Source organism: Chenopodium album, chromosome 7, assembly GCF_948465745.1.
Source record: "Chenopodium album chromosome 7, dcCheAlbu1.1, whole genome shotgun sequence".
NCBI lineage: Eukaryota > Viridiplantae > Streptophyta > Magnoliopsida > Caryophyllales > Amaranthaceae > Chenopodium > Chenopodium album.
In genome coordinates, this window is record NC_137840.1 from 60,036,068 (window position 1) to 60,060,986 (window position 24,919).

Here is a 24,919-nt window from a genome sequence, read left to right on the forward strand (position 1 = left end):
ATAATTTAACCTAAAAGTCATCTATAACAAACTAATGCAAATATCCTTTACAAAAAAAAAAGCGAAAATAAAAAAAATAATCCTAACTTGTAAAGATTAAGTTTTATTAATATGGTCTTTAATGCAGATCTATAATCTAGCAATCAAATTATACTGGCAATTATATCTTAATTAATATCGGCCACCTAACTAAGAAAAATAAAAAATACGTAGTAGTAAAATAAAATTACTATGATAGAAAGTTCACTCTGAATAGGTAAGATTTTCCACAATCAATACCCATCACTATGTAGTAATTGAAGATAGAGAAAGAAAAGGAGATCATCAACAATGAAGAATAGAGAAATGGAGTAGATATAATATTTAAGAGAAAGTATCAACTATAGAAGAGATAGAAAAATAGTAAGGAAGAGAGAAAAAATGAAGATAGAGGGAGAATTAGTTAAAATCAGAGTTAAAAGAAAGAGGAAATGCCAGAAAAAGTGCTTTTCAATTACAATTGTTCATGATTCTTATATGTAGGCTAGTCACATCATATAATCATCCATATTACGTAAGAATTTGTGAGAGCACTACGTGCTATCATATTGAAATCTCCTACTATTCAACTGAATAACTAGCTCAAATCAGCAAACAAAAACTTCCTAGAAGTTGAAGGAACATTTTTGGTGTATTGCTACAAGTATATATTGGTAGCTTGCTTAGGTTGGTATATTGTGGCTTATGTTATAAGAGGAAGTACTAATGCAGGTTGGTCATATATTGACTAGTAGAAAACATGGCAAAATCGTAACTAAAAAAGTAGGATATTAAAATATTAAAAGTACATTGAAGAGAGAAAAAAAGGTGATGTGGATTCCACGTACTTTCAGTCAAACTGTCATCACATGTAAAACAAAGAAAAAAGTGATGAGGACCATACTCTAATTATATAATTGGAAGTTTATTATAGAATACAATTAGAATTTTTGTAAAGCATTACTGAGATTCTATTTAGTACCACCTTATTACAAGTATACACTGCTATATAATACCAATGTAATACTGAACACATCTGTATTAAAATAAGTTAAACGTTTTGACTTTTTGCACTATTAATCTAACCTGACAATCTTGACCTAGACCCGATGACCAACCCAAATGACCCGACCCCATGACCTGAAATCAACCCAAAAACATTGACTTGAAGTTAACCCAAAGCCCCAAATCTACCCGACCCAAAAATGGAGTTGACAAGCAGTGTTTGACCCGAACAGACCCGATAGTAAATTAAAAGAAATTTTGGAGCAAAAAAAATGACTCAAATTATTCATCTCCAATAGTAGCCCAGCTCATAAGCTAAATTGATAGCTCTTATATAACAATAATAAAATATAAAATAATCGATTTGAGGTTGATCCACAAATGGAACAACCCTAACATGACCCGACTTGATTTTGATTGGACCTAAATATGACCCATACACACACTCAAAAATGGTATGACTTAAACAAACCCGACCTGAAATGAACTTAACTTGTTACTTGATCTGAGTCATACCCGAAACCCGAATTAAACCAACCTAACCTGACCTATACCCGATCCTAGAGTTATCGATTTGGATAACCGGATGGAGTTTGGGTTAATCCATGAAGGGTTGAGTCTGTTCGGGTCGGGCTATTTGGTTCAAAAATACCCTTTTAACTCATCTCGGTTTGGATCGGGTCACATTCGGGTCAAGTCAAATTTGGGTCAAGATTTGTCGAGTCTAAAGATCAACTTCAGACCGGTTCATATTCGGTTCAAATAAATTTGGATCGGGTTTACTACGGAATTGACCAAGTTAATTTTAGGTCGGATAACTTTGGATTTGGTTGGTTTCGATTCACTTGTTTTGGTTTTATAAAGTTCGGTTTGCTTCTAAGGTTGAATTATTCATTATTCGGTCAATTCTAATTCAAATATAGTACATTTTTTGTTTGGGCTAAATTTTTGTTGGAATGATCAAATTTAATATTCAAATAAGTACATATACTCCCTCCGTTTTTAAATACTTGTTCCATTTCTATTTTTTTCGCACTATTCATTTATCCTACTTTAATGTTTGTGATTTATACATAAGAAAAAAATATAGTCTTATGGGTACTTGTAACAGTCATCTCAGTGAATAGATTATTAATTTTCAATTGTTAGAATTTATACTTATTGATAATTAAAAATATTAGTGATCAAAGATTAGCATCGGCATCCGTGTCCAAGAGAAATGAAGCAGGTATTTAAAACGGAGGGAGTATAAAACTAGAGTAATTGTCGAACCGAGTTTTTTTTTTTTTAATCTTGTTATTGGGTCAACATCAAGTTATTTATATGTCATTTTTTCATATCATGTCGTTAATAGTATAAGTTTAAGGAAAAATGGAAAAGAATAATCTCACCTTTGGCATTTCGGCTCAAAAGAATCTCACATTTGACTAATTTGGAAATTATCCCACCTTTTAATACCATTTTCTCAAAACTAGTCATTTTACCTAAATTAGGTAAAAAAAAATTTAATATATATTTTTTATTCTCTCTTCACGTACACCTCACCATCTTCTACCATGGCTAACCCACCATCACCACCACACCATGATCACCACCACGTACATCGCAACCTCACTTGCCCCCCCCCCCCACCGTCCACCATAGTTTTATCCCAAGATTCCCAATCCACCGAACCTCCACTGAACCAAATTGACTTAGTAACTCCGACTAAATAAAACCAAATCGAAAACCCAACCCAAAACCCTTACGCAGGCAAGCAACAACCACCTCCACCTTCATCCCTTCTCACCTGATTCCCACGCCGCCAAACCAAAACCTTACCCCACTAAACCTCGACGCATTGGTCTGTAAACTCCCACCCTAGTTCGAAACCCACTACATCCAACTAAACCCCACCCATATTGAACCACTTGCGCACATAGGTACATGACTAAAACCATTTAGCTATGGATTTTGAGTAATGCTGGGGTGGGGGGGTAGGGATGCTCCGTTGGCCATTAACGCCATTAGAGAGAGCTTCGTTGTCCCTGTTTGCTATTTATCGAGTAATGCTGGGGTGGGGGGGAGGGGATGCTCCGGTAGCTGACAGAGGAGGGAGGATGATGTTTAGGTAGGGATGGATTGAGGAGGGGAATTTTTTTTTAAAAAAATTGTTTTTAATTTTGTTTTTTAAACTAATTAATAAAGGACCAATTAAGATGTGAAATGTGGGATGTTACTCTTTCAACCGGTTACCAATTTGACAAACGGGTCAAGGGACTGTTTTGAGCATATGAAGTATAAAGGTGAGATTGTTTTGAGTAGAAATGTTAAAGGTGAGATTATTTTAATTTTTCTATTTTTTCAAAAAAAAAAAAAAGGTAAATAAAAGGTGGTTTTAAATTATGGTTGGTTTGAAACCATGTCAGGTCAAACTCTTGGTGGGGCTAATTTTGGGTCGGGTTAATATCAGTTTGGATCAAAAACAGATTAGATTGAATCGGGTATTTGTCGATTTACTTTCACTTCAAATTGAATTTAGGTCTAGTCAAACCTGTTCGGTGTAAGTTCAAATCTAGTTAAATTGATTTTCAGGTTGAGTACAAGTCGGGTTAAATCGGTGCCGGGTTAAGTTCAAATTAAGTCAAATCCGGATTTGGGATGAGTTCGGTTTGGTTACAGATCGGGTTTGGGTCTTCAGATCAAATCAGTTTGGGTTAGGAAGGTTTTTTTTGGGTCGATTCATTTAGACTCCTCTACCCGACCTGAATGTTAGTTGGCCCAACCTGAAATTGACCCGACCCGTGTACTTGACCCAAAAGACTCGTTTTTCTGGTCTTGTGGGTACTCGTTGGAATTATTTCAATGAATAGTTTATTAAATTCAACCGTTATAATTTTTACTTATTGATAATTAAAGAAGATTTGTTAAAGTTTTTCATTAGTATATGTGTACCAGAGAAAAAAGGTTTCCTTTATTTTAAATACGAAGGGAGTGGTTTTATTTGACGATCTAATGATACTTCCATAAATACAATAAATATTTGCACATATTGACCATATATGCGAATTACCTACTGTAGGCGTCGTTCGAAGTGCGCCTACGTTAGCATGTGGTGAATATGCTTGGCACTCTTAGGAAGTGGAAATTGACATATACGATTAGGGACAAGGAAAGTAGGGAGCCGCCAACAAGTTTTTAAGGAACTTGTAAACCATTCACGGATCATAAAAAGCAACCACGATTAAGGGACAACGAAAGGCAACAACGATTGACCCGTGAAGTTTACACCCCATTCATAATCCATGAGATTACTAACTCCATATAGTTCAGAACCACGAATGAAGGATCAGAGATGATGCTACGAAGTGAGTCATGAAGTCACATTCGCCCATATTAGCCTATACTTGATTCTTATAGTGAAAAATGATTCTTGCGATCTCAAAGGCATGCAAACAAAATATTTAATTCGCTCCAAACTATTATTATGCTAAATTTGTTGAATAAAAATGCAACATATAATTCTAAACTATTGTGATCACTTCGATTAAATAATAAGATTAAAAAGGAACCTAAACTGGTTGTCCAGATTATCTTATTAGGCGTGATTTTCAATTACATATTCCCTTTAACATGCAATATGGTGATCAATAAAAAATATAATAGAATCAACATTAATATTGGAAGCAATTCAACAATAAATTGTTAGTCAAATCAAATCATGATAAACCTAATCATGATATCAGCAACAAGAATAAAAATAAGAGTAATCAAGTTATTAATTACTCACTTTCCGCGTTTCCTTGAATTGTTATATCATGAATAAATTGTTAGTAACTTCAATAAAAATATAAATCAAATGGAACTTAATTAAATTAAATAAAAAGTAGAGTTGATTTGGTTCAAACCCTCAGTTAATTATACCTTTCACGCCTTGATTTAAGAATAGAACCTCGAGTCAAGTATGGACTCCTTGGAGTGCTAGGGGAAGTATTATGTAAGAATATGGAGGCTAGTGTTTAGGCTAAAGAGGGAGAAGAGAATGATTTTGTGATCAAACTTGATAATTGAAAAAGGGGTGATATGATCACCATTTATAATGAAAAAATAAGGGTCTAAGAATCAAGAAAAGATTGAATTCGAATCGGAATAAAACTCTTGCGATAGACAATAATTTTTGTTTTTATCATATCTTTTGATCCATAAATTGGAATAAGATAAATAATATGTCGTTGGAAATGTTGAAGTCTACTTTCTTACTCAATTCGAATCAAATTAAAATATTGTGTAGAAAAGATATGGTCAAAATAGTGGGATGGAATCAGTTTTGGATAGAGTTTCGTATTTCTTTTATATCTTTTTCATTATAGCTCGGAATTAATATTATAATATATCATTGAAAAGATAATTTCAAGGGCTATCTAACCATTTAAGATTTAGATAAAAAAAATATGAGGTTTGAAAATCATATCTGACTATCTTTGAACGTCTTTCAATTCGAATATAATTAGGACTTTCAAAAAGAAGAATTTTATTCAATTTCAAACTCTTTAATCTTATCTTTTCATAAAGGATAAATAAGATCTTTTAGAAACTTATAGAAGCTTTTATTTAATCCTAATTGGTTTATGAATGGGATTAAATCCTTTGGACCCTCCACATGATCATTGGGTCGTAGATTAGGTGGGCTTAGGTTTGTTTTGGGCTTAGTTTAGTATTTTGGCCATAACTATTATTCGTTCGTTATAACTCGGATTTGGGTTTATAATATATAGTTGGAAAGATCTTTTCAAACTCATCCAAATATTCAATCATTGGTTCCAGATTATGAACCAAATAAATTGGTCTAAACATTTTTATAAATGGACACGAAATGAATTATTTAAAGGACACGAAATGAATTATTTTGGGTTTAAAGGCACGAAAAGAAGAAAATAAGTTATGGTTTGGGGAAATGGGCTAGGAATTGGGTTAGTTTATGAAATGTATTGGGATTGAATATGGATTTAAGCACTCCAAGAGTAAATACTCAACCCGACCAATAATGGCGGTGAAAGGTTGTTCATCATCGAGTTTGGTTTTGGGGAGACATTTTTAGGTGTCTACACCTATAAACCCCCGTTATGTATGAGAATATTCATAACGAATATCCCTTTGGAACACTTATGTTAAGGAGTATTCTTTGTGTAACCTATTAACTATTACTAAAACAGAGTATGCTGACGTCACAATTACTTACATGTCGCTCTCTCAATAAAAAAAATTCCCGCCTAAATCCAAGGATGATGTCATTTTTTTTTGTGGAGCTATCATATTTAGCATTTTTGGAATTTGAATATTGGAAGCTTCTATATTACAACTAAAACAACCTATTAATTTATCTTAGGAAATTGAGAGTGAGGGATAGCTCAAGTGGTTAAAGCTTTCCTCCTGATTCCAGGAAATCCTGGGATCGATCTTCACCCTGTAGACACCCATTTGTGTCTCCCCAAAACCAAACCCAGTGATGAGTACCTTTCACGTCGAATCATAATCGAATGAAGTGAAAGTGTAGAAAGTCTAGTGTCGCTGTTAGTTTTTATTTCTTTTCTTTTTCTCTTTGTTTTTGAAAACCTATTTTAAGAAAACATCCAATCCAGTTTAGTTTGGTCCATGGCAAGGGTCCAATAATGGTGTAGTTGGGTCGGGTTCAAAAAGAGCTTTCCAACGATATATTATACGCCCAATTCCGATGAATAATGAGGAAGTTATGGCCAAATTACTAAACTGGGCCCGGTTTGATCTTTATATGCGGCCCAATGATCTAGAGGAGGGCCTATTGCTGATTTTTTATTCCTAATGCAATTAGAATTGATTATAGTCTTCTACATTCTTCTAGAATGTTCTTTTCATTCCTAATTTAATTAGCATTGATAAATTGACTTTAGTTGACTTTTTAGAGTTTTAATCAGAATAAAAGAAGTGTTTTTAAGGAAAATACGATTTTACCCTCTTGTACGGCTAAATTTTATCAAATTAAAGAAACGCGTGGAAATTTATTTCCAGCGTCTGGCGCCACGCACGTGTTTGGCGCTGCAGTCGTGTTTTATTCTTTTCGAAACTCTGATTCATTTTTTATCATATCTGGCTGATTTTCTCTATAAATAACCTCCTAAAACCTCCGTTTTCCATCATCAATTCTCTAATTCTCTCTCTCATCAAGAATCTCTTGATTACTTTCTCTCTCTCTCTCTCTTTTCTAAACCAACTTTTCATACAAAATTCCGCATTCACAAGATCTAGAAACACCTAGCCAAGTTCGAAGTTGCCTTCACCCTAGACGTGAAAGGTTTGATATCTGAGGGTTTGGTCCCAAATCTCTCTTTCAATTATTTGATTTAATTCTTTGATTATTATTTTCCTTGAAGTTACTAACGCGTGTATTTTGTTATTAGAAAGAGGTACGAGGCATCCAAGTAAGTGCTTTAATTGATTTATTGATATTATGATTTAGAAATCATGTTTATGTTGTTATTTTGATTCCTAGTATCATGTTAGGATGTTTTTCGTAATTTGATGTTAAGAATGACAACAATAAGTTCCTAGTATCATGTTTAGGGTAAAGAATATAATGTCAATTATGATTTCTATGATGCCTTTTATTGTCTTTCCAAATAGCATGTTAGTATTATGTTAGGGTTAAAGCTTTGATTTTATTATTTAGTGACATGTTAGGGTTTGTTATTAATCTTGTTAGTATCATGCCTAGGATCTTGCTAATAATATTATGCTTTAACATGATTATTGATTATTATGATTATTATAATTATTATTTTTATTATTATGTTGCTTGACTATATTTATTGTTATTGCTTGATCACACCTTTTATGCATGTTTAAAGGGAACTAGTACTTGTAATCACGCTTAATAAGATAATTAATAATCTTGTTTAGGGTTAATGTGATTATAATTCAAGTGATCGCCAATAATAGTTTTATTTGTGCATTAATATTCAACCAACATAGATAAACAGGTTTAGGATAAACCTATTGATTGCATGTTAGTCAGAAAGCGCACATGAATGCGATCAGAATAAAGTAGAGGCCTATTATTAGGGCAGGTTCAATCTCTTTTAGGTTGGATTTGTACTTTTATCCCCGAACACCAGTCATAGTTCCAGACCTATTGGAGCTTGGATCGTTAAGAGGTGTAACCTTCACCTCGTGAACGGTTTACAAGTTCCTAAAACTTGTTGGCGACTCTTTTGCTCTATCTTCTTTCCCTTTGGACGCCGTCGTACTTTAGTGTATGATCATAGTGGGGTTTAAGTTTGGGGTAATGCTTGAAATATTCCCCACACACCCCCCTTGTGGCTCTCTAAACACCAAAAAATAAAAATAAAAAAATTCAAAAATTGAAATAATTTTAAAAAACATGCAATAAATGACCTCATACATTGAAAATATGTATTAGGTGGCATTAAACCGATACTATATCATAATCTTAACGAGAATCTAAAAATTTTTAGTACTTTTTTTTATACAAGGTGCATAATTATGATCTAGATTTTATATAAACTGTGTATCGCATGTGTTCTACCCTAGTTAAATTTCTACTCCCTCCGTCCCAAAAAGAACGACCCATTTGGGTTGATTACGCGGGTATTAAGGAAGTTAAGTAAAAAGAAGTAAAATTATATTGGAAAGATAAATTTACATGGGGTTTGTAAAAAAATAGAGAGAGAAAGTAATAAAATAACATGGAAAATCAAATTTTTATATGGGGAAGCTAATTTTGCACAAATATTGTTACAAATTGGTGGTGTTTTAATGCAAATGGGTCATTCTTTTTGGGACAAAATTTTAGCCAAATGGGTCGTTTTTTTTGGGACGGAGGGAGTAATAAAATACGGCGCACCAAATGTATCCTACTATAAGATTCCTTTAGTGGCACAAAAACCTTCATGCTGCCTGCTCCAATACTTCGGAAATTTCGAAGAATATGATGTGTTATGGGAAGTAATTACTCATTTAAGTACAAACAACTCAATCCACCTTGGTAATAAATTTAATCCCTAAATTCTACCCTAATCCAATACTCGTATATACAACTATCTAAGTATACAACTCGGATATAACTATATACGTATTAAATACATTTTTTTATAAATATTTCCGAGTATATAATTAGAGCCCCCCTCCTCCCCCTTTTTTGTAAGTAAAGATTCAATTGTTTATACTTTTATTGATAGTTTGTGAAAAAATTACGAGTTGGTCACGTAATTCTTAATATTTCCCCTTAAATCTTGAAAAAGTATTCCGTAAAATAAAATAAAATAAAATAAAATTGAATGAGTGTTTCTTGTTTACGTATGGAGTGGCTAACTTACAAGATGAAGAGTCAAAACTCAAAAGCTACAGTAGCTAAAACAAAAATGGGTTAGCCTTAGCTTAATTAGTTGAGTAAATAAAACCTCAGCTCCACAAATCGTAAAATGTGCCATCATAGTACTTAAATTAAATTACCAAATTCTCTCTCCTCACGTTACTCTTTCACTCAATTTCTCTTTGCTCTTCTCCCAAAACTAACCCACCACTTTCTCCTCGGTAATTTAATTACCTCTTCCTCTCTTTTCCTTGCTTTTTTTACCACGTTTGTCTCAGTGGAAATCGGGGTTAATTCTTCATTTTACCGCTTAATTCACCATCAATGCTATTCTAAAGTCTTTCATTACTGCAATTAGGTAATGTGATGAAGCTACTTCAATTAGGTGAGCAAAAAAGAACGATTTCTTTCAAAATTGCTTAAAGATATATATATATTTTATTTTATTTTTTTTTATTTTTTTTTTAACGTCGGTTTTAAAATAATTCCTACTCTATTATCCACGTAGGACTAGTAGTAGCTTTGTTATTTTTATTAAATTTAGGTTCAGTGAAGAACCGCTAACAGTGATAGTGGTTTTATTGTATAGAACCGCTAGTCCGCTATCACCATTTGCCATTAGCGGTTCTTCATTAAGGCCCTCTTCACCTCACCATAAAAAAATAATATTCAGTTAAATAATTTCAGTTCAATAAAGTTAATTTCTGTTCAGTAAAAATAAGTTCACTTCTGCAAAAATAAGTTCACTTTAGTTAAAATAATTTCAGTTCAGTAAAGATCAATAAACCTTAAGAAGAATTATAATAGAAGTTAGGAAAAATAATTTCAGTTCAACAAAAATAATTTTAATTCAGTAAAATTAATTTTAGTTCAATAAAAATAATTTAAGTTCAGTAAAAATAATTTAAGTTCAGTAAAAATTATTTCAGTTCAGCAAAAATAAGATGAAGTGAATAGGGCCGCCTAAACCAAAATTATAAATATAAAAAAAGTAACAAAGCTACCACCAATCCTACGTTGACAGTGGGAATTAGTTTTAAAACCGACACAAATAGGAAATTTATTTATTTTTTCTAAGCAATTTTGAGGAAAATCTTTCCAATAAGATATTTCGTCACTACTCTTTAATTAAAATGTTTTGGCCTTTTATATCACTCACAAGTCACAAACTATAATTTGACCAATTTCTGTGATTTATTCTTTATGATAAAATATAGTCATGGACAAAGTAATTATGTGGTATCATATTGTAATTTCTCTTTGTACAAATTTATGTTATTATTATTTGTTGAATCTATACGTTAGCAAATATGATGAAAGAAATGTTGGTATTTAAAAAAGAATAGAGGATGACCCTAATATTGATAGCTGCATTATAATTGCAAGTAGTCATGATCGAACCCTTAATCTAAAGATTATGAAATAAATTCTTACTAACCACACCGAATTGAATTAGAGGTGCCAGTTTGAGTGTTCGAATCGAATCTGATGAGGTCGACTCGGATCAGGATCAATTTTTAAAGTTAAGTTATGTGAAATTATTATGTCCATGTGAGTCGAAATCTAAATCGAATATTTTTTAAATTAATTTTGGATCGAGTCAAGTCAAGTTTTTGACACTTCTATGAAGTTGATATTCATAGCTAATATGAGTTCCGGAGTCCAATCACATTTACCACTAAACGACAAGGTCACAAGGGGCTTAATTAACCCATGAGTTATACAAGCCACATAAGGTTTAACAAGGGTTTTATGACTTTTATCTAGTTTCACGCCTTCTAAATTAAAATTTTCTGACACATACACATAATTAATTTAATAAAAAATAATGATATTTAATAGTCACAAAAAAGGTTGGAATTATGTTACTCCCATACGAAGGAAAAAGACAATTAATGGCTTGCTTGCTCCAATCTTTTAAAGTTTACCTTTCACACTCTCCTAAGTTGCCCTCTTAAGTCTTGTATTTGTCATTAATTTCACTCTTTTTATTCCCAAGGTACCCTCGTGTTATCTATGACCCGGACCCTGAATACCTTGATTGTACCCGATTTGTTTTTTGTCCATTTTATTTGGTATACTCATTTGGAAATTCGTTAATCAAGGATTACCCCCACGAATCTAATAAGTGTTGTTTATAGAGCTGTTAGTTTCTGACCCGAACCGTTAAACTCGACTGTTTCGAACCGATCCGAAAAGGAACTGAACTGTTTAAAATCCATTTTTTGGAAACCGAAAACTGACCCGACCCAATTTTTTCCAACCCGAAACTGAACTGAACCGAATTTGTGCAAGCCGTTACTAACCCGACCCGTTATCAAGCCAAACCGTTACAACCCGAAACTGAAAGCAACCCAAACCGATTACGTTTAAACCCGATAGTAACCCGACCCGTTTTAAACCGAAAACCGTTAAAACCCGATAAAAATCCGATAAACCTAAATCGTTCCAATCTGTAACCTATTGTGACCGAACCGGTTATAATCCGTAACCCGTTGTGACCGAATCGTTTATGACTCGTAACCCGTTGTGACCAAACCGTTTAAAACCCGTAACCCGTTATGACTGAGTCATTTACAACCTGTTACCCAATATCTTTATGATCTAATTTTTTTCAACCCACTACTAGATAAACCCAACTTATTTATGACTTGACTTGATTATAACATGACTCGTTCCTACCCGTTATCTGACTAATTCGACTCGATAATCATCCGACTCAATTTGAACCCGATATGATTTGATTAGGAACCCGCTTCAAATTGGGTAAACTCGTTTTCAAACCAACCAAGTTCAATTTAAACCGATTATAACCTGAAACGATAATGATTGGACCCAATTTCACTCGATCTGTTTTGAACCGAAACCCATTTTCGAACCGACCCAGTTAAACCCAAACTGATTATGACCCGAACCAATTATGAACCGAACCAATTACAACCAGTCTTGATTAAGACCTGAACTGTTTTTAACCGAAACCCACATTAAACTGGCTAAACCCGTTTTCAAACCGACCCGCTTCAACCCAAATTGATTATGACCCGAACCGACTAGAACCCGACCCGTTAAGGACCCGATCCGAATAGAAACTGCAATTTAAAAAACCAAACCGAACTGACCCGATAATTTTCAAAACCAACCCAAACCGACCCGCTTATTATTTCAACCCGTTATAAACTGACCCGTTATAACCCGAAACTGATAAACCCAACTCAAACCCGAACTGTTTAACCGAATTGACACTCCTAGTTGTTTAGCATAGTAACAAAAGTTGTTTTTATTGTTGTCTATTTCGTGTGGAGGGAATAGATTACATGCTCCTAGTGCTGTCAAATTTCAAACCAAAACCGTTTAACTGCCCGAAACTGACCGACCCAAATGAGAACCGAACCGATTAAAAACCGATTTTTTTGAAACCGAAAACCGACCCGAACCGTATTTTAGTAAACCCGAAACCGAATCGACCCGAATAATGTTAAACCGTATAAGAACCGAACCCGTTAACAAACCGAACCAAATATAAACCGAACTGAAAGAAAATCGAACCGAAAAAGAACCGAACCGTATCTAACCCGAAACCGTTTAAACTGGCAAAAAAACTGCTTACACCAAACCGTTAGCAAACTGCTACCCGTTTGCACCGAACCATTTAAAAACCGAACTGGTTATAAACCGAACCGTTTATGAACCAAACCGCTTCTAAATCGAACCGTTTACAAACTTTTTTATATAATTAAATGATTTTTTTTTTTTTATTTTATTTTATTTTTTTGACGGGAATATAATTAAATGGATTAAATATTAGAAATCTTAGAATATTTTTTTAAAAATAGCAAGGCAAATCATTCATTAAGGTCTTAAGGATCATCAGTTGTTCACAAACAAGAGCAAAACAAGCAGGCTTAGGCCCTGCCTCAAACTATTAGCAACACTACTGCCTCTAGTCATGTATACATTTGAAGTGATGAAACCAAATGAACAAAAAGCTTGTAATATTAAGTACCAAGGCGTAATAAATAAAATTAATTCACAGAGACTATTAAGCATATGATTACATTGATTCTGTGAGTAATAATGAAATAAAGATGGGAGTGTGCTAGTGACATGAATATACTATTAGACTATGTTTTAATTCAGATTCAACTATAATTTAGTAAACTTGAAATGGAACCGATATGAATAACGTTAAAGTGGTTAAACAATCGAAGAACCGAACCAGTTATAAACTGAACCGAAAAAGAACCGAACCAGTTAAAAACTGAACCGAAAAAGAACCGAACCAGTTATAAACTGAACCAAAAAAGAACCGAACTGTTTCTAACCCAAACCGTTTCCAACCCGAAACTGTTTGAACCGGGATAAAAACCGTTTACACCGCACCGTTAACAAACCGCAACCCGTCTGCATCGAACCGTTTACTACCCGGACTGTTTACAACCCGAACCGAATTAAAACCGCTTAACAATAAACCGAAACCGAATCGAACCGATAACTATTTAAACCGAACCAAAACCGACCCGTGAGACAATTAAACCGATTCCAAACTGACCCGATTAAATACCGAACCGATTTCAAACCGAACCGAAACCGAACTGTGAAACCGTTTTGACAATGCTAATGCTCCATATTTATACGAATTAATAATGATTTGAAATCATATAAGTTTATATATTGTATTAAGTAATCCGTAAATTATATTACTCCGTAAATCCGTAATAGATATATATACAGTAAGTGATAATTAAATCTTACTATGTAGACATTATGCTCTTCTCTTGTTCCAATGAATCTCTATGCATTCATTTTGTAGTCTCAATTCTCAAACCTTGTTGCATTACTTAGATTGTTGAATTGTAGTTCAGTTTGTTTACTAGTTTACAGAATTGATCTTAATGTTCTAACCAAAGTATATATGAAATAATCTCTTTGAAGGTTACTACTCATATGGTTTACAATGTAAAAAGTCTTTTATTCCTCCGAATAATGATTAGCTCATTGGTACTATTATTGTGAATTTTAAGTGTGATGGTTTTGTGTATTTTCAAACACATTTACTTATTTTACCATTGTTATTGGGTCTAAATTGGACATCTAACCACTATAACAAAAAGATGATTGTGTGTAACGTCATGACATGTTGAACCCACATAACTTAAGCCTAATCTACTATATACATTGTTAACTTAAGCTCATATTCCATTGTTGTGTCATACGTTAGCAGCCTATAGGCATTCATGGCTAACTTAGCACACACAATACTGCCCCGTTCTATGCTATTTTCATTTAAACTTTATATGGTGAAATGGACCAACTCGACCCAATGCCATCTTTATAACACCATAACAACTAAAGTATAAAATAAAAATTTGGTTTACCTTATAATCAATTATCATTCTCTTTATTTAAACTAAGGGCATGTTCTCTTACATTGAAATTCAGTTCAGTTCAGTTCAGTTCAGTTCAGTTCAGTTCAGCTCCTAATTTCCTTCTCTTATAAAATATTCATTTCAGTTCAGTTCAGTTCAGCTCAATTCAGTAAGCTGAATTCAGCCAATGAGAACAGGCCCTAAATTGAATTTTGAATAACTTTTTGTAAACTTCAAGTCTTAACTTATTTTCTATGTATAAAACTCAATTTCTTCAAATCCATTGTTCTTATTAAAAATAAAGATGAATACAGAGTAGCATATGTAAAAAATACAGTATGAGTGTATGACAAATTGGTACCAAAACAACTAGGGGTGTACATAAACAGGACCAAACCTGAAAATCGACCGACCGGACCTGACCCGGACCTGTTGATTCAGGTCCGGTCCCGGTCCTGTTGATTCAGGTCCGGTCCCGGTCCTTGAAATTCAAGGATTCCGGTCCCGGTCCCGATCAGGTCTAAAACCGGGGTTTTCAGGTCCGGACCTGAAACCCGATAAAAACGTGTATTTTTTTTTTTTAAAAAAAAAAATCAAAAACCAAAACAAGAAATCAGCTTTTATTTCAAAACCCTAAGCCCACTAGCCACCAAGCCCACACTCACTCTTCAGTCACCCATTCACCCTCACGCTGCACACACACACTCACCCCCTAAGGCGACCACCAGTCACCGGCCAGGCGCCCACCGCCCACCAGCGCGAGAACCCCCCTATCAGCCATCGACAGTCCTACGCGACAACCGCTGCATCAGCCATCGACAGTCACCCATTTACCCTCCAATGCACGCACTCACTCACCCCCTCAGCGCAACCACTAGTCAGGCCACAGCCCACTAGTGCGAGAACCCCCCTGCCCGGCTGCCCCTGCACGCTGCATCAGCCCTCTACAGTCCGACGCGACAACCTTGCTCAGTTTTTCTAATAAAAATGTAATTCTAATTATGTTTGGGTATTTTTGAATTCGAAATAATGAATTAAAGGTGAGAATTGCTTGTTGAATTTTGGTTTTTTAGTTCATTTCTTTGAATTTATGCTTTTTTTTTGGGTTTTTTTAGTTTAATTAAATGTTTTTTAATTTTGTTTTTGTTCATTTCTTTCAAATTCAGGTTGAATTCATGCTTTTGTATTTGCAACAGGTCCAACAAATAATTTACTAAAAAAAAAAATAAAAATAAATCACAAATCAGGTCTGTTCAGGTCCGAACCCGGACCGGACCTCTGGTCCCAAAAATCCATTGATTCAGGTCCCGGTCCTAACAGGTCCGGTCCAGGTTCGGTTTTGGACTGATGTACAGCCCTAAAAACAACCATAAAAACCCCAAACCAAATCTTGCAACCCCCCGTAATAAAGACGAGTTTGCAAGAGTGGATAAAAGCGTATCTTACACTCTGACAAGAAGGGCAGTTTTGTCCTGTTCCCCAAATTTTCCTAAACCAAAAATAATTAAACTATTAATTACAGTTTATTAACTACTAATAATATAAAGGGTCATTAAGAACAAACAAAAACCCAAAAAAGCAACACTCTTGTGGCGCCGATATCACGGCACTTGAATAACATTTTTATATTCATACCATCCAATTTTTAAAATATCCTCCTCATTTTCTCCCTTATTTTTGGCTCCCAATAAAACTATACTGTTGTATACTCATAAACTATGCCTTGAGCATACAACCTTGTGACTCCCTAGCCACCCTACCTTCTCTATTACCAAACACTCCCTTTTTTTTCTCTCTCTCCTCCCTTCAAGAATCCAACAACTCCACACCAAACTCCGGCGGCACCGTTTCCGGTAAGAAACCTTTGCTTCGTCTTTTCTTGTAATAGTTGATGAACAGTATCACTGTAAAGTTTAGAAAAAATAAGACCCTTTTTATTAAGTTTTGATATTGGTTAGTAGAGTGAAGTATTAGTTAGAAGTAGCATTTGCACATGCACTTACCTCAACTACACAACATTTGTGTAAAATTTAAGCATGAAAGAGATAAACTTTGTCTCCTTCATATCTAATCACCACCATTGACCATCACCACCACCACCACCGTCGCAACCACCACTTAAAAGTTAAAACCTCTATATTCCAACCCTCACCATTTCATTCCATTAAAAAAAAAAACAAGAACAACAATTAAATGAAGACATCCAAACATTTAACATTATTATTACCATTATTTCATAATATTATGATGATTTCTATGATTTGGGTAGTCTCAGTTTCAAGTTTATCATCAGATGGAAAAGCATTACTTTCTCTGTTATCATCAGCAGACCCTGTTTCAAAATCATCATCTTCAGTATTATCAACATGGAATCCTTCCTCTGAAACTCCATGTTCATGGGAAGGCATTACATGTTCACCCCAACAAACTGTCATTTCTCTTTCACTTCCAAATATTTTCCTTAATCTTTCATCTCTTCCTTCTCAACTTTCTTCACTTTCATCATTACAACTTCTGAACCTTTCCACTACCAACATATCAGGATTCATTCCACCGTCTTTCGGCCTATTCGGTCACCTACGTCTCCTCGACTTATCTGAAAATAACCTCTCAGGGGAGATTCCTAGAGAGCTTGGGAAACTCTCTAATTTGCAATATCTGTACTTGAATGCTAACAGGCTCTCTGGTAGAATACCGCCTTCGCTTTCAAACCTTACCTCTTTGGAAGTGCTTTGTCTCCAAGATAATCTTTTAAATGGGTCAATACCTTCTCAGTTGGGTTCATTGGTGTCTCTTCAGCAGTTTCGGCTTGGGGGTAACCCGTATTTGACAGGGGAGATTCCTCATCAGTTGGGTTTACTTAGTAATCTGACTACATTTGGGGTTGCTGCTACTGGTTTATCAGGTTTTTTGCCCTCTGCATTTGGGAATCTTGTTAAGTTGGAGACACTTGCAGTGTATGACACCGAGATTTCAGGGTCAATTCCTCCTGAACTCGGTTCGTGTTCTCAGCTTACGAATTTGTACTTGCATATGAATAAGATGACGGGTGCAATTCCTCCTCAGTTGGGAAGGCTTAGGAAGCTGACTAGCTTACTTCTGTGGGGGAATTCTCTGACGGGCAGTATACCAGCTGAGATATCCAACTGTTTGGCGTTGGTTGTGCTTGATTTATCGGCTAACAATCTGTCAGGGGAGATTCCTGGTGAATTGGGGAAGCTAGTACTGTTACAGCAGCTTCATCTGTCTGATAATGCACTCACAGGTTCTATTCCCTCGGAGATGAGCAACTGTACTAGTCTGACTACTCTGCAGTTGGATAAAAATCAACTGTCAGGCTCGATTCCTCCACAGATAGGTGATCTGAAGTACTTGCAGAGCTTCTTCCTGTGGGGGAACTCGGTGTCTGGGACTATTCCTGCTGAGTTTGGGAATTGCAGTGAACTTTACACGCTTGATCTTTCGAGGAATAAGCTCACTGGTTTGATTCCAGAGGAAATTTTCAGGCTAAAGAAGCTCAGTAAGCTAATGTTGCTTGGGAATTCATTGAGTGGTGGCTTGTCTCGAGGTGTTGCGAATTGTCAGTCTTTGGTGAGATTGAGGCTTGGAGAAAACCAGCTGTCTGGACAGATTCCGAAAGAGATAGGACAGTTGCAGAATCTTGTATTTCTTGACTTATACATGAATCGTTTTTCAGGTGGTATTCCTCATGAGATAGGTAATATAACTGTGCTCGAGCTGCTTGATTTGCACAATAATCATCTGACAGGAGAGATCCCGGCAGAGTTGGGAGAGCTAGTAAATCTCGAGCAGCTTGATCTAAGTCAAAACAGCTTTACAGGGCAAATTCCTCAGAGTTTTGGGAATTTCAGCTACCTGGATAAACTCATCCTTAACAAAAATTTGTTATCAGGGCAAATTCCGAAATCCATCAGAAACTTGCAGAAGCTTACACTACTTGATTTGAGCTTCAATAACTTCTCAGGAGCAATCCCACCTGAAATCGGCTATTTGACAAGCTTATCCATCAGCTTGGACTTGAGTCATAATTCTTTAAGTGGTGAAATTCCTGAGCCAATATCTAGTTTGACACAACTGCAGTCTCTTGATCTTTCTCACAACATGCTTTCGGGTAAAATCGCTATTCTTGGTTTACTGACAAGCCTCACTTCCTTGAATATCTCCGGCAACAACTTTGCAGGTCCAATTCCTGTCACCCCATTTTTCAAAACCTTAAGTCCAAATTCCTTCTTTGAGAACAATAACCTCTGCCAATCCCTTGATGGCTCCACATGTTCTTCGAGCTTCTTCAGGAAAACCGGGCTAAAATCTGCCAAGACAGTTGCTCTGATATTTGTGATCCTTGCATCAGTTACAATTGCACTTGCAATTTCATGGATAGTTGTTATGCGAAACCGCAGGTACATAGTCGAAAAAACAGGTGGAAACTGTGCTGCTGCAGCTGGTTCTGATGATTTCTCCTATCCTTGGACTTTCATTCCTTTCCAAAAGTTCGGGTTCACAATCGACAACATACTAGACTGCTTGAAAGACGAAAACATAATTGGAAAAGGGTGTTCAGGTGTTGTTTATAAGGCAGACATGCCCTCAGGAGAGCTGATTGCTGTCAAAAAATTGTGGAAAACAAAGAAAGAAGATGAAGTAATTGATTCTTTCACTGCAGAAATTCAGATTCTTGGTCATATTCGACATCGAAACATTGTAAAGCTCTTAGGTTATTGTTCAAATAGAAGTATAAAGCTACTGCTTTACAATTTTGTACCAAATGGGAATTTGCAGCAGTTGTTACAGAATAACAGGAACTTGGACTGGGAAACAAGGTACAAAATTGCTGTTGGATCAGCTCAAGGTCTTGCCTATCTTCATCACGATTGCGTGACTTCGATCATCCACAGAGATGTCAAGTGCAATAACATACTTCTTGATGCAAAGCATGAAGCTTACCTCGCTGATTTCGGGTTGGCTAAGCTCATGCATTCTGCTACTTATCATCATGCCATTTCCAAAGTTGCTGGATCTTATGGATATATTGCTCCAGGCAAGTTTTTTCATCTTAAATTACTGATAATTCTCTAATTATTTAACAGGAAATGCATAGAATTATGTTACTGTATAATGTTTGCTTATAAAATTATCTGTTACATGTGTTTTATTTTCAATGTTTCGATTGATGAAGCAAACCTTGTTGTCACATTATTTGAAGCCGTTATTTAAGGCCACAGATTCAGTGGTGCAGACACTGAGGAAAAGATTTACAACATTATTATTCATAATACTGTCATAATTTTACTACTGAGTTTTAGCATGTTATAACAGTTAAGTCTGACAATCTGTATACATGTTGCAGAGTATGGTTACACAATGAACATAACAGAAAAGAGCGATGTATACAGTTATGGAGTAGTCCTGCTGGAAATCCTAAGCGGACGCAATGCAATCGAAAACCAGCTGATGGGAGATGGACAACATATAGTTGAATGGGTGAAGAAGAAAATGGGAAGCTTTGAACCAGCAGTATCAGTATTAGACGCAAAACTGCAGGGACTACCAGACCAAATGGTGCAAGAGATGCTTCAGACTCTTGGGATAGCCATGTTTTGTGTGAACTCGGCACCGTCAGAGAGGCCAACCATGAAGGAAGTAGTAGCCTTGCTCATGGAGGTGAAAACAACTCCTGAAGAATTAGGAAAAACTTCTCAACCTCTAATAAAACAGCCATCAACTCAGAGCTAATTTTTTTTTCTTTGTTAAATCTCTTTGTAGTCTCTTTCTTTAAATTCCTTATTGTAGTTATTTTAGAAAAATGTGGTTATATTTTACCATTTCATGTTATTTACCACATTAGCCAAGATAAGAAAACCTTAGTCATGATTGTACAGCTTTGTAGGAACTATCAATGTGTTCAATTCCTTTTGCTCTAAATTCTATTTCTCTCCATTTAAGCTTCCTATTCATCAACACTTTTGAATGTGAACAAGCATCCTGCATCCGGTTATCTTTTTATAACAAAATATAATGTTATTACAGGAAAAGTCAAAGTAGGAACAACATTTAGAGACGAAGAGATAGCTTTCTTGGCTAGAATAATTTCTTTGAAGAGACATTTTCTCTAACTAGGGGAATCAAATAAATTCTAATCTAGATGAAAATTCATCGTAAATATATATAGGTACTATAAAGGATAGGTATTAATTGTCGCACCATGATTAGACTTAGCGTATTTGTGATCACAGGTCGCTGTTTGTAAAGTTTACAAGCATGAGTATCTTGACATCTACTTTGCATATACTCTATTATTGATTAAAAGTTTCTAGAGGGAATGAAGAATTGCAAAGGAAAAGTGCACATAATGACATAATATAATGTGTATGTAATTTATGTATGTAGTAATATGAGGGTCTTGTGTTGGAGCTTAGGAGACAATTAAGAACAAACCACGCTTAAGGCTTATTGTTCACATGACTTTCCAAATGGTCCCCTAAAGCCTAAAACTATCATTATCATGATCATGTTTCACTTGACTCCATTTCCCCCTTTGACTACTTTTATGTCAAAAGAATGGATCAATTCTATATTTTTTCTTCATAAATTTAATTATAAATTTATTATTACCAAGTGATTAAAAAGCCTCTTATATTCATTCACAACCTTCTCAAACATTCATTTGCTAGTGTATTATGATATTACCTAATTTAAAGGGAGATTAGAAATTAGATAAGAATCGAACCTTCAACCTTTAATTTTAATTGATAAACCGACATTTTCAAGTCCTTACCATTGGAATATCTCCAGGGATTTAAAGACATTCCAATTTGTAATTTCGAAACATCAAATCACATCTTCATCTCCTAATTACCAATATTATCTCCATTATTAAACAAAGAATTGTCAATAAAACTAGTTGATTTCTAGTCGACATTTTACACTCTAAATCCCTATTCCAGTTCCCAAATTATTCTCACTACCAAAATCCCAAATAAATTGACCCTTCGACTCTTCAAGAATCTAGTGCAACTTTTACCATTTTAGGCTTTTAGCACTCTATCTAAATTATTTAGGAACCACAATTATTATTATTATTATATGCAAATAAGTGTCAACTTTAAAACAGTGACTTGCACTAGGACAAAAGTTGGTTCTAGCATGATTTTGTTTGATCAGCTTAGCTGGCCGGCAACTGAACATGAGACAATCTAGCAAGCCATGACTATGTAGTCATGTAGATACAACTAAACCCCCACCTTTATTTTTCAAGGTGGACCAATCAAGCTATCCTATCGCTACTCTATGCGTCTCTATTTACTTGCCTCATGTTCTTGATCTTTCATAAGATTTTATGTAAATTAACAAGTTATGAGGAAAATGGATAAATTAGTGTACAACTTAATTCAAAAGTGTGAATTTTCTAAAATAGAAAACGAGTAGATAAATTGTACACCTTAAAAAGACATACGAGACACGTAAAAGAACAAAATGAGTCAATTTCTTTTCATACCAATCAAAGCATCCAATTCATAATATATATTAATGTACAAGGAGTATATATATTCATAATATCAACTTTTTATAATAAATACTAATTATAATTATAATTTAAAATTGTTAACTATCATTAGCAAGTTTGTCAATCAAATTGTTACAAAATTCAAAGAGGAAGTACATCAAAGCATGATTTCTTTACTTTGTACATTAGGCAATCTAGATATGTACTTACGAACAAGCGATAATCAAGCTCTCCTATTATTGCTTACTCCATGTCTCCATGCATCCCTATTTACTTGCCCTATATACTGTGCTACAGTATATTATACATGTGAACGAGTCGGTCTGGGCGCATAGGTGCTATGGGTGAAGGAAGCATATAGGAGGGCAAAAGAGGAATAAACTCTTGTTTGCTGGAATAAAAAATCACATGCCTTGCATGTGCCTCCGTTATTTTTTGAATTGTAACGGGGCCTCGTTTTTGGCATTTAATTTAATTTTCTCTCTCTGTTCTCATCGTCTTCCCTCACTTCTCTCTCTCTCTCTCTCTCTCTCTCTCTCTCTCTTCACTTCATCTTCACTCCTCTCTCTGTCTTCTCATCTTCTCCAGTCCGACGAAGGGCGATCTTAGGGTTTTGGTGCTCAATTTACCGGTGCAGCGAATTGTGGTTGTTTCCGGACAAAGAAGTTCCCAATTCAGAATTAAATTGTGTTGCTTGTAAAAGGTATGACAAAAATCTCGCTACTCGAATGACGAAGGATTATATGTGTTTGTAGATGTAATTTGAGTGGGTAATTAGTTAGAATTTCAATTAAAATTGCGAATTTTTACTTAAATTAGGGTTACGGTGAAGTATAATTGATTCGATTTAGGGTTTATGTTAAAATAATTGAAATATCGTTTTTTCCGGTGTGGTTATGTTGAAATTTGGTTATGTATTGAAAGTAGAGTAAGCAATTATGCGAGTTGGATTAAATGAATTATTTTAGTAGGGTTTTTTGCGAGTTGAATGTACTGAGTTCATGCAACTGTGGGCTGTTTGATTTAGCTTTGTTAGGGGTGGGTTGATGTAGGTTCTTATTAGTGTTTCTTTGTTTGATTCTGAATTATTTGTGGCATGTTAAACATACGGTTCTTTGGTTTTCGAGAGGATTTGATATTGTGTAATTATATGGATGGTCCTTGTAATTGTAACCATTTTATTGTGTGCTTATGATTTAATGAATAATTGAAAATCAAAGATTGAAGTAAGTAATGGAAATATTTATTTGTTTATTTTTTACATGTAATCAGAGTTAAATGCGTTATTGTTTAGGTTGTTTTGTTTTGGTATTTCATTATTGGTGAATGCGAAGTTATTTTGTGTTGATTAGGCCATTCAAAGATGGATTTTACAAGGCTTGTTGTTTTTTTTGGTTGATTGTGGTTCCAATTGGTCACCTTATGTGTTTTTTATTACCTTGTTTGATACATTCATCCGTTGTTGGCATGTGATGGGGATTTCAATTGGTGATTGTGTTGTGTTCTTTGTTTTTGGGGGTGTATGCTTTAGATTAATGAAGCCAGATTCATTTTGTGGTTAAAATGAATTTTGGTGATTTGAAATGTGGTTTTCTTTTGGTTGTCATTTAATTATATATTTTATCTTGGGATTCGTTTCTGGTTCTTTGGTGTTTCCTTTGATATTTATTTGGCACCAACTAGCCCTTTGTGTACTTTATCAGACTGTAGTGCTGTATGATTTTCACCCACGCATGCTCACTATGTTTAACTTTTGTCATCGGCTGTTGCATAATTCTGCATTCTTTTGTTTACCAATTTGGGTTAGATTGTGCGATTAGTAGTATTGATATTGGAAGGGGAATTTAAATTGTTTAATAATTATAAGGGTAGTCCTTGTAATTGAAATCAATATTTTGTGTGCATACATGCTTTTTTTTGTTTTTTTTTTTTGTGTATAGGTGATGGATTGAAGACTAAGTAAGAGAAATAGTCATTGATTTATGCATGTGCTATTTGAATGTGGATATAGTATATGCTTTTCTTGTTGCAGTGTTTAGGTAGGTGTAGTTAAAGGTCCTTAATGTTATCCATGGCAGGATTCAAAGAAATGAAGCGGAAGCATGGATCTGATTTGGTCAAGGGAAAATAAGGAAATTCTGATGCTGATGAGATCTCTAAAAAGAAAAATATTGCGAAAGGGAAGAAGAAGATGAAGGCTTCTGATCCTGATTTTGAGCGTGAGGAACTAGAAGATACGGAGGAAGAGGGTACAGAAGAAAGTGGTTCTGGTACCTCTGGTGAGTCTGGTTCTGAGTCAGGTGAGGATGACCAGCCTGAGTCAGATGAGGTGGAGGAGGTTGATTCAAAAAAAGAGCTGTGGGAGACTTTGCTGGCAAAGTTGTTGGCAGACAAAATAACAACTGGAAAGCAGAAGGGAGGTCCTTCTGTTAAAAGTAAAGGAAAGCAGAAGCAAAAGGTATGGCTATATAACTATATTATGTTCCTTCTAAGGCTATGTCATGTTCCTTATAAGTACAACTTGCATTGGTGATATTGAGTATATCAAGGATTAAATGTTTATAATGGTATTGTATGGGCAGGTAAAGAAGAGCAAGGGGGAGTTGGTGGTCGAGAAAGGGGAGGTGATTAAAACCCAATCAAGAAAAACGCAGAAGGTAT

General features: G+C 34.9%; 1 protein-coding gene across 1 annotated transcript; it reads left to right on the top strand.

Annotated features, from left to right (window-relative positions):
- The first annotated feature begins 16,512 nt into the window (after nt 1-16,512).
- On the top strand, nt 16,513-20,668 carry LOC145638000 (uncharacterized). Its single transcript, XM_081688981.1, has 2 exons — nt 16,513-19,792; nt 20,102-20,668. The coding sequence occupies exons 1-2, from the start codon at nt 16,927-16,929 to the stop codon at nt 20,485-20,487; spliced, it is 3,252 nt and encodes a 1,083-aa protein (XP_081545107.1). The 5' UTR covers nt 16,513-16,926; the 3' UTR covers nt 20,488-20,668.
- Nucleotides 20,669-24,919: the final 4,251 nt, after the last annotated feature.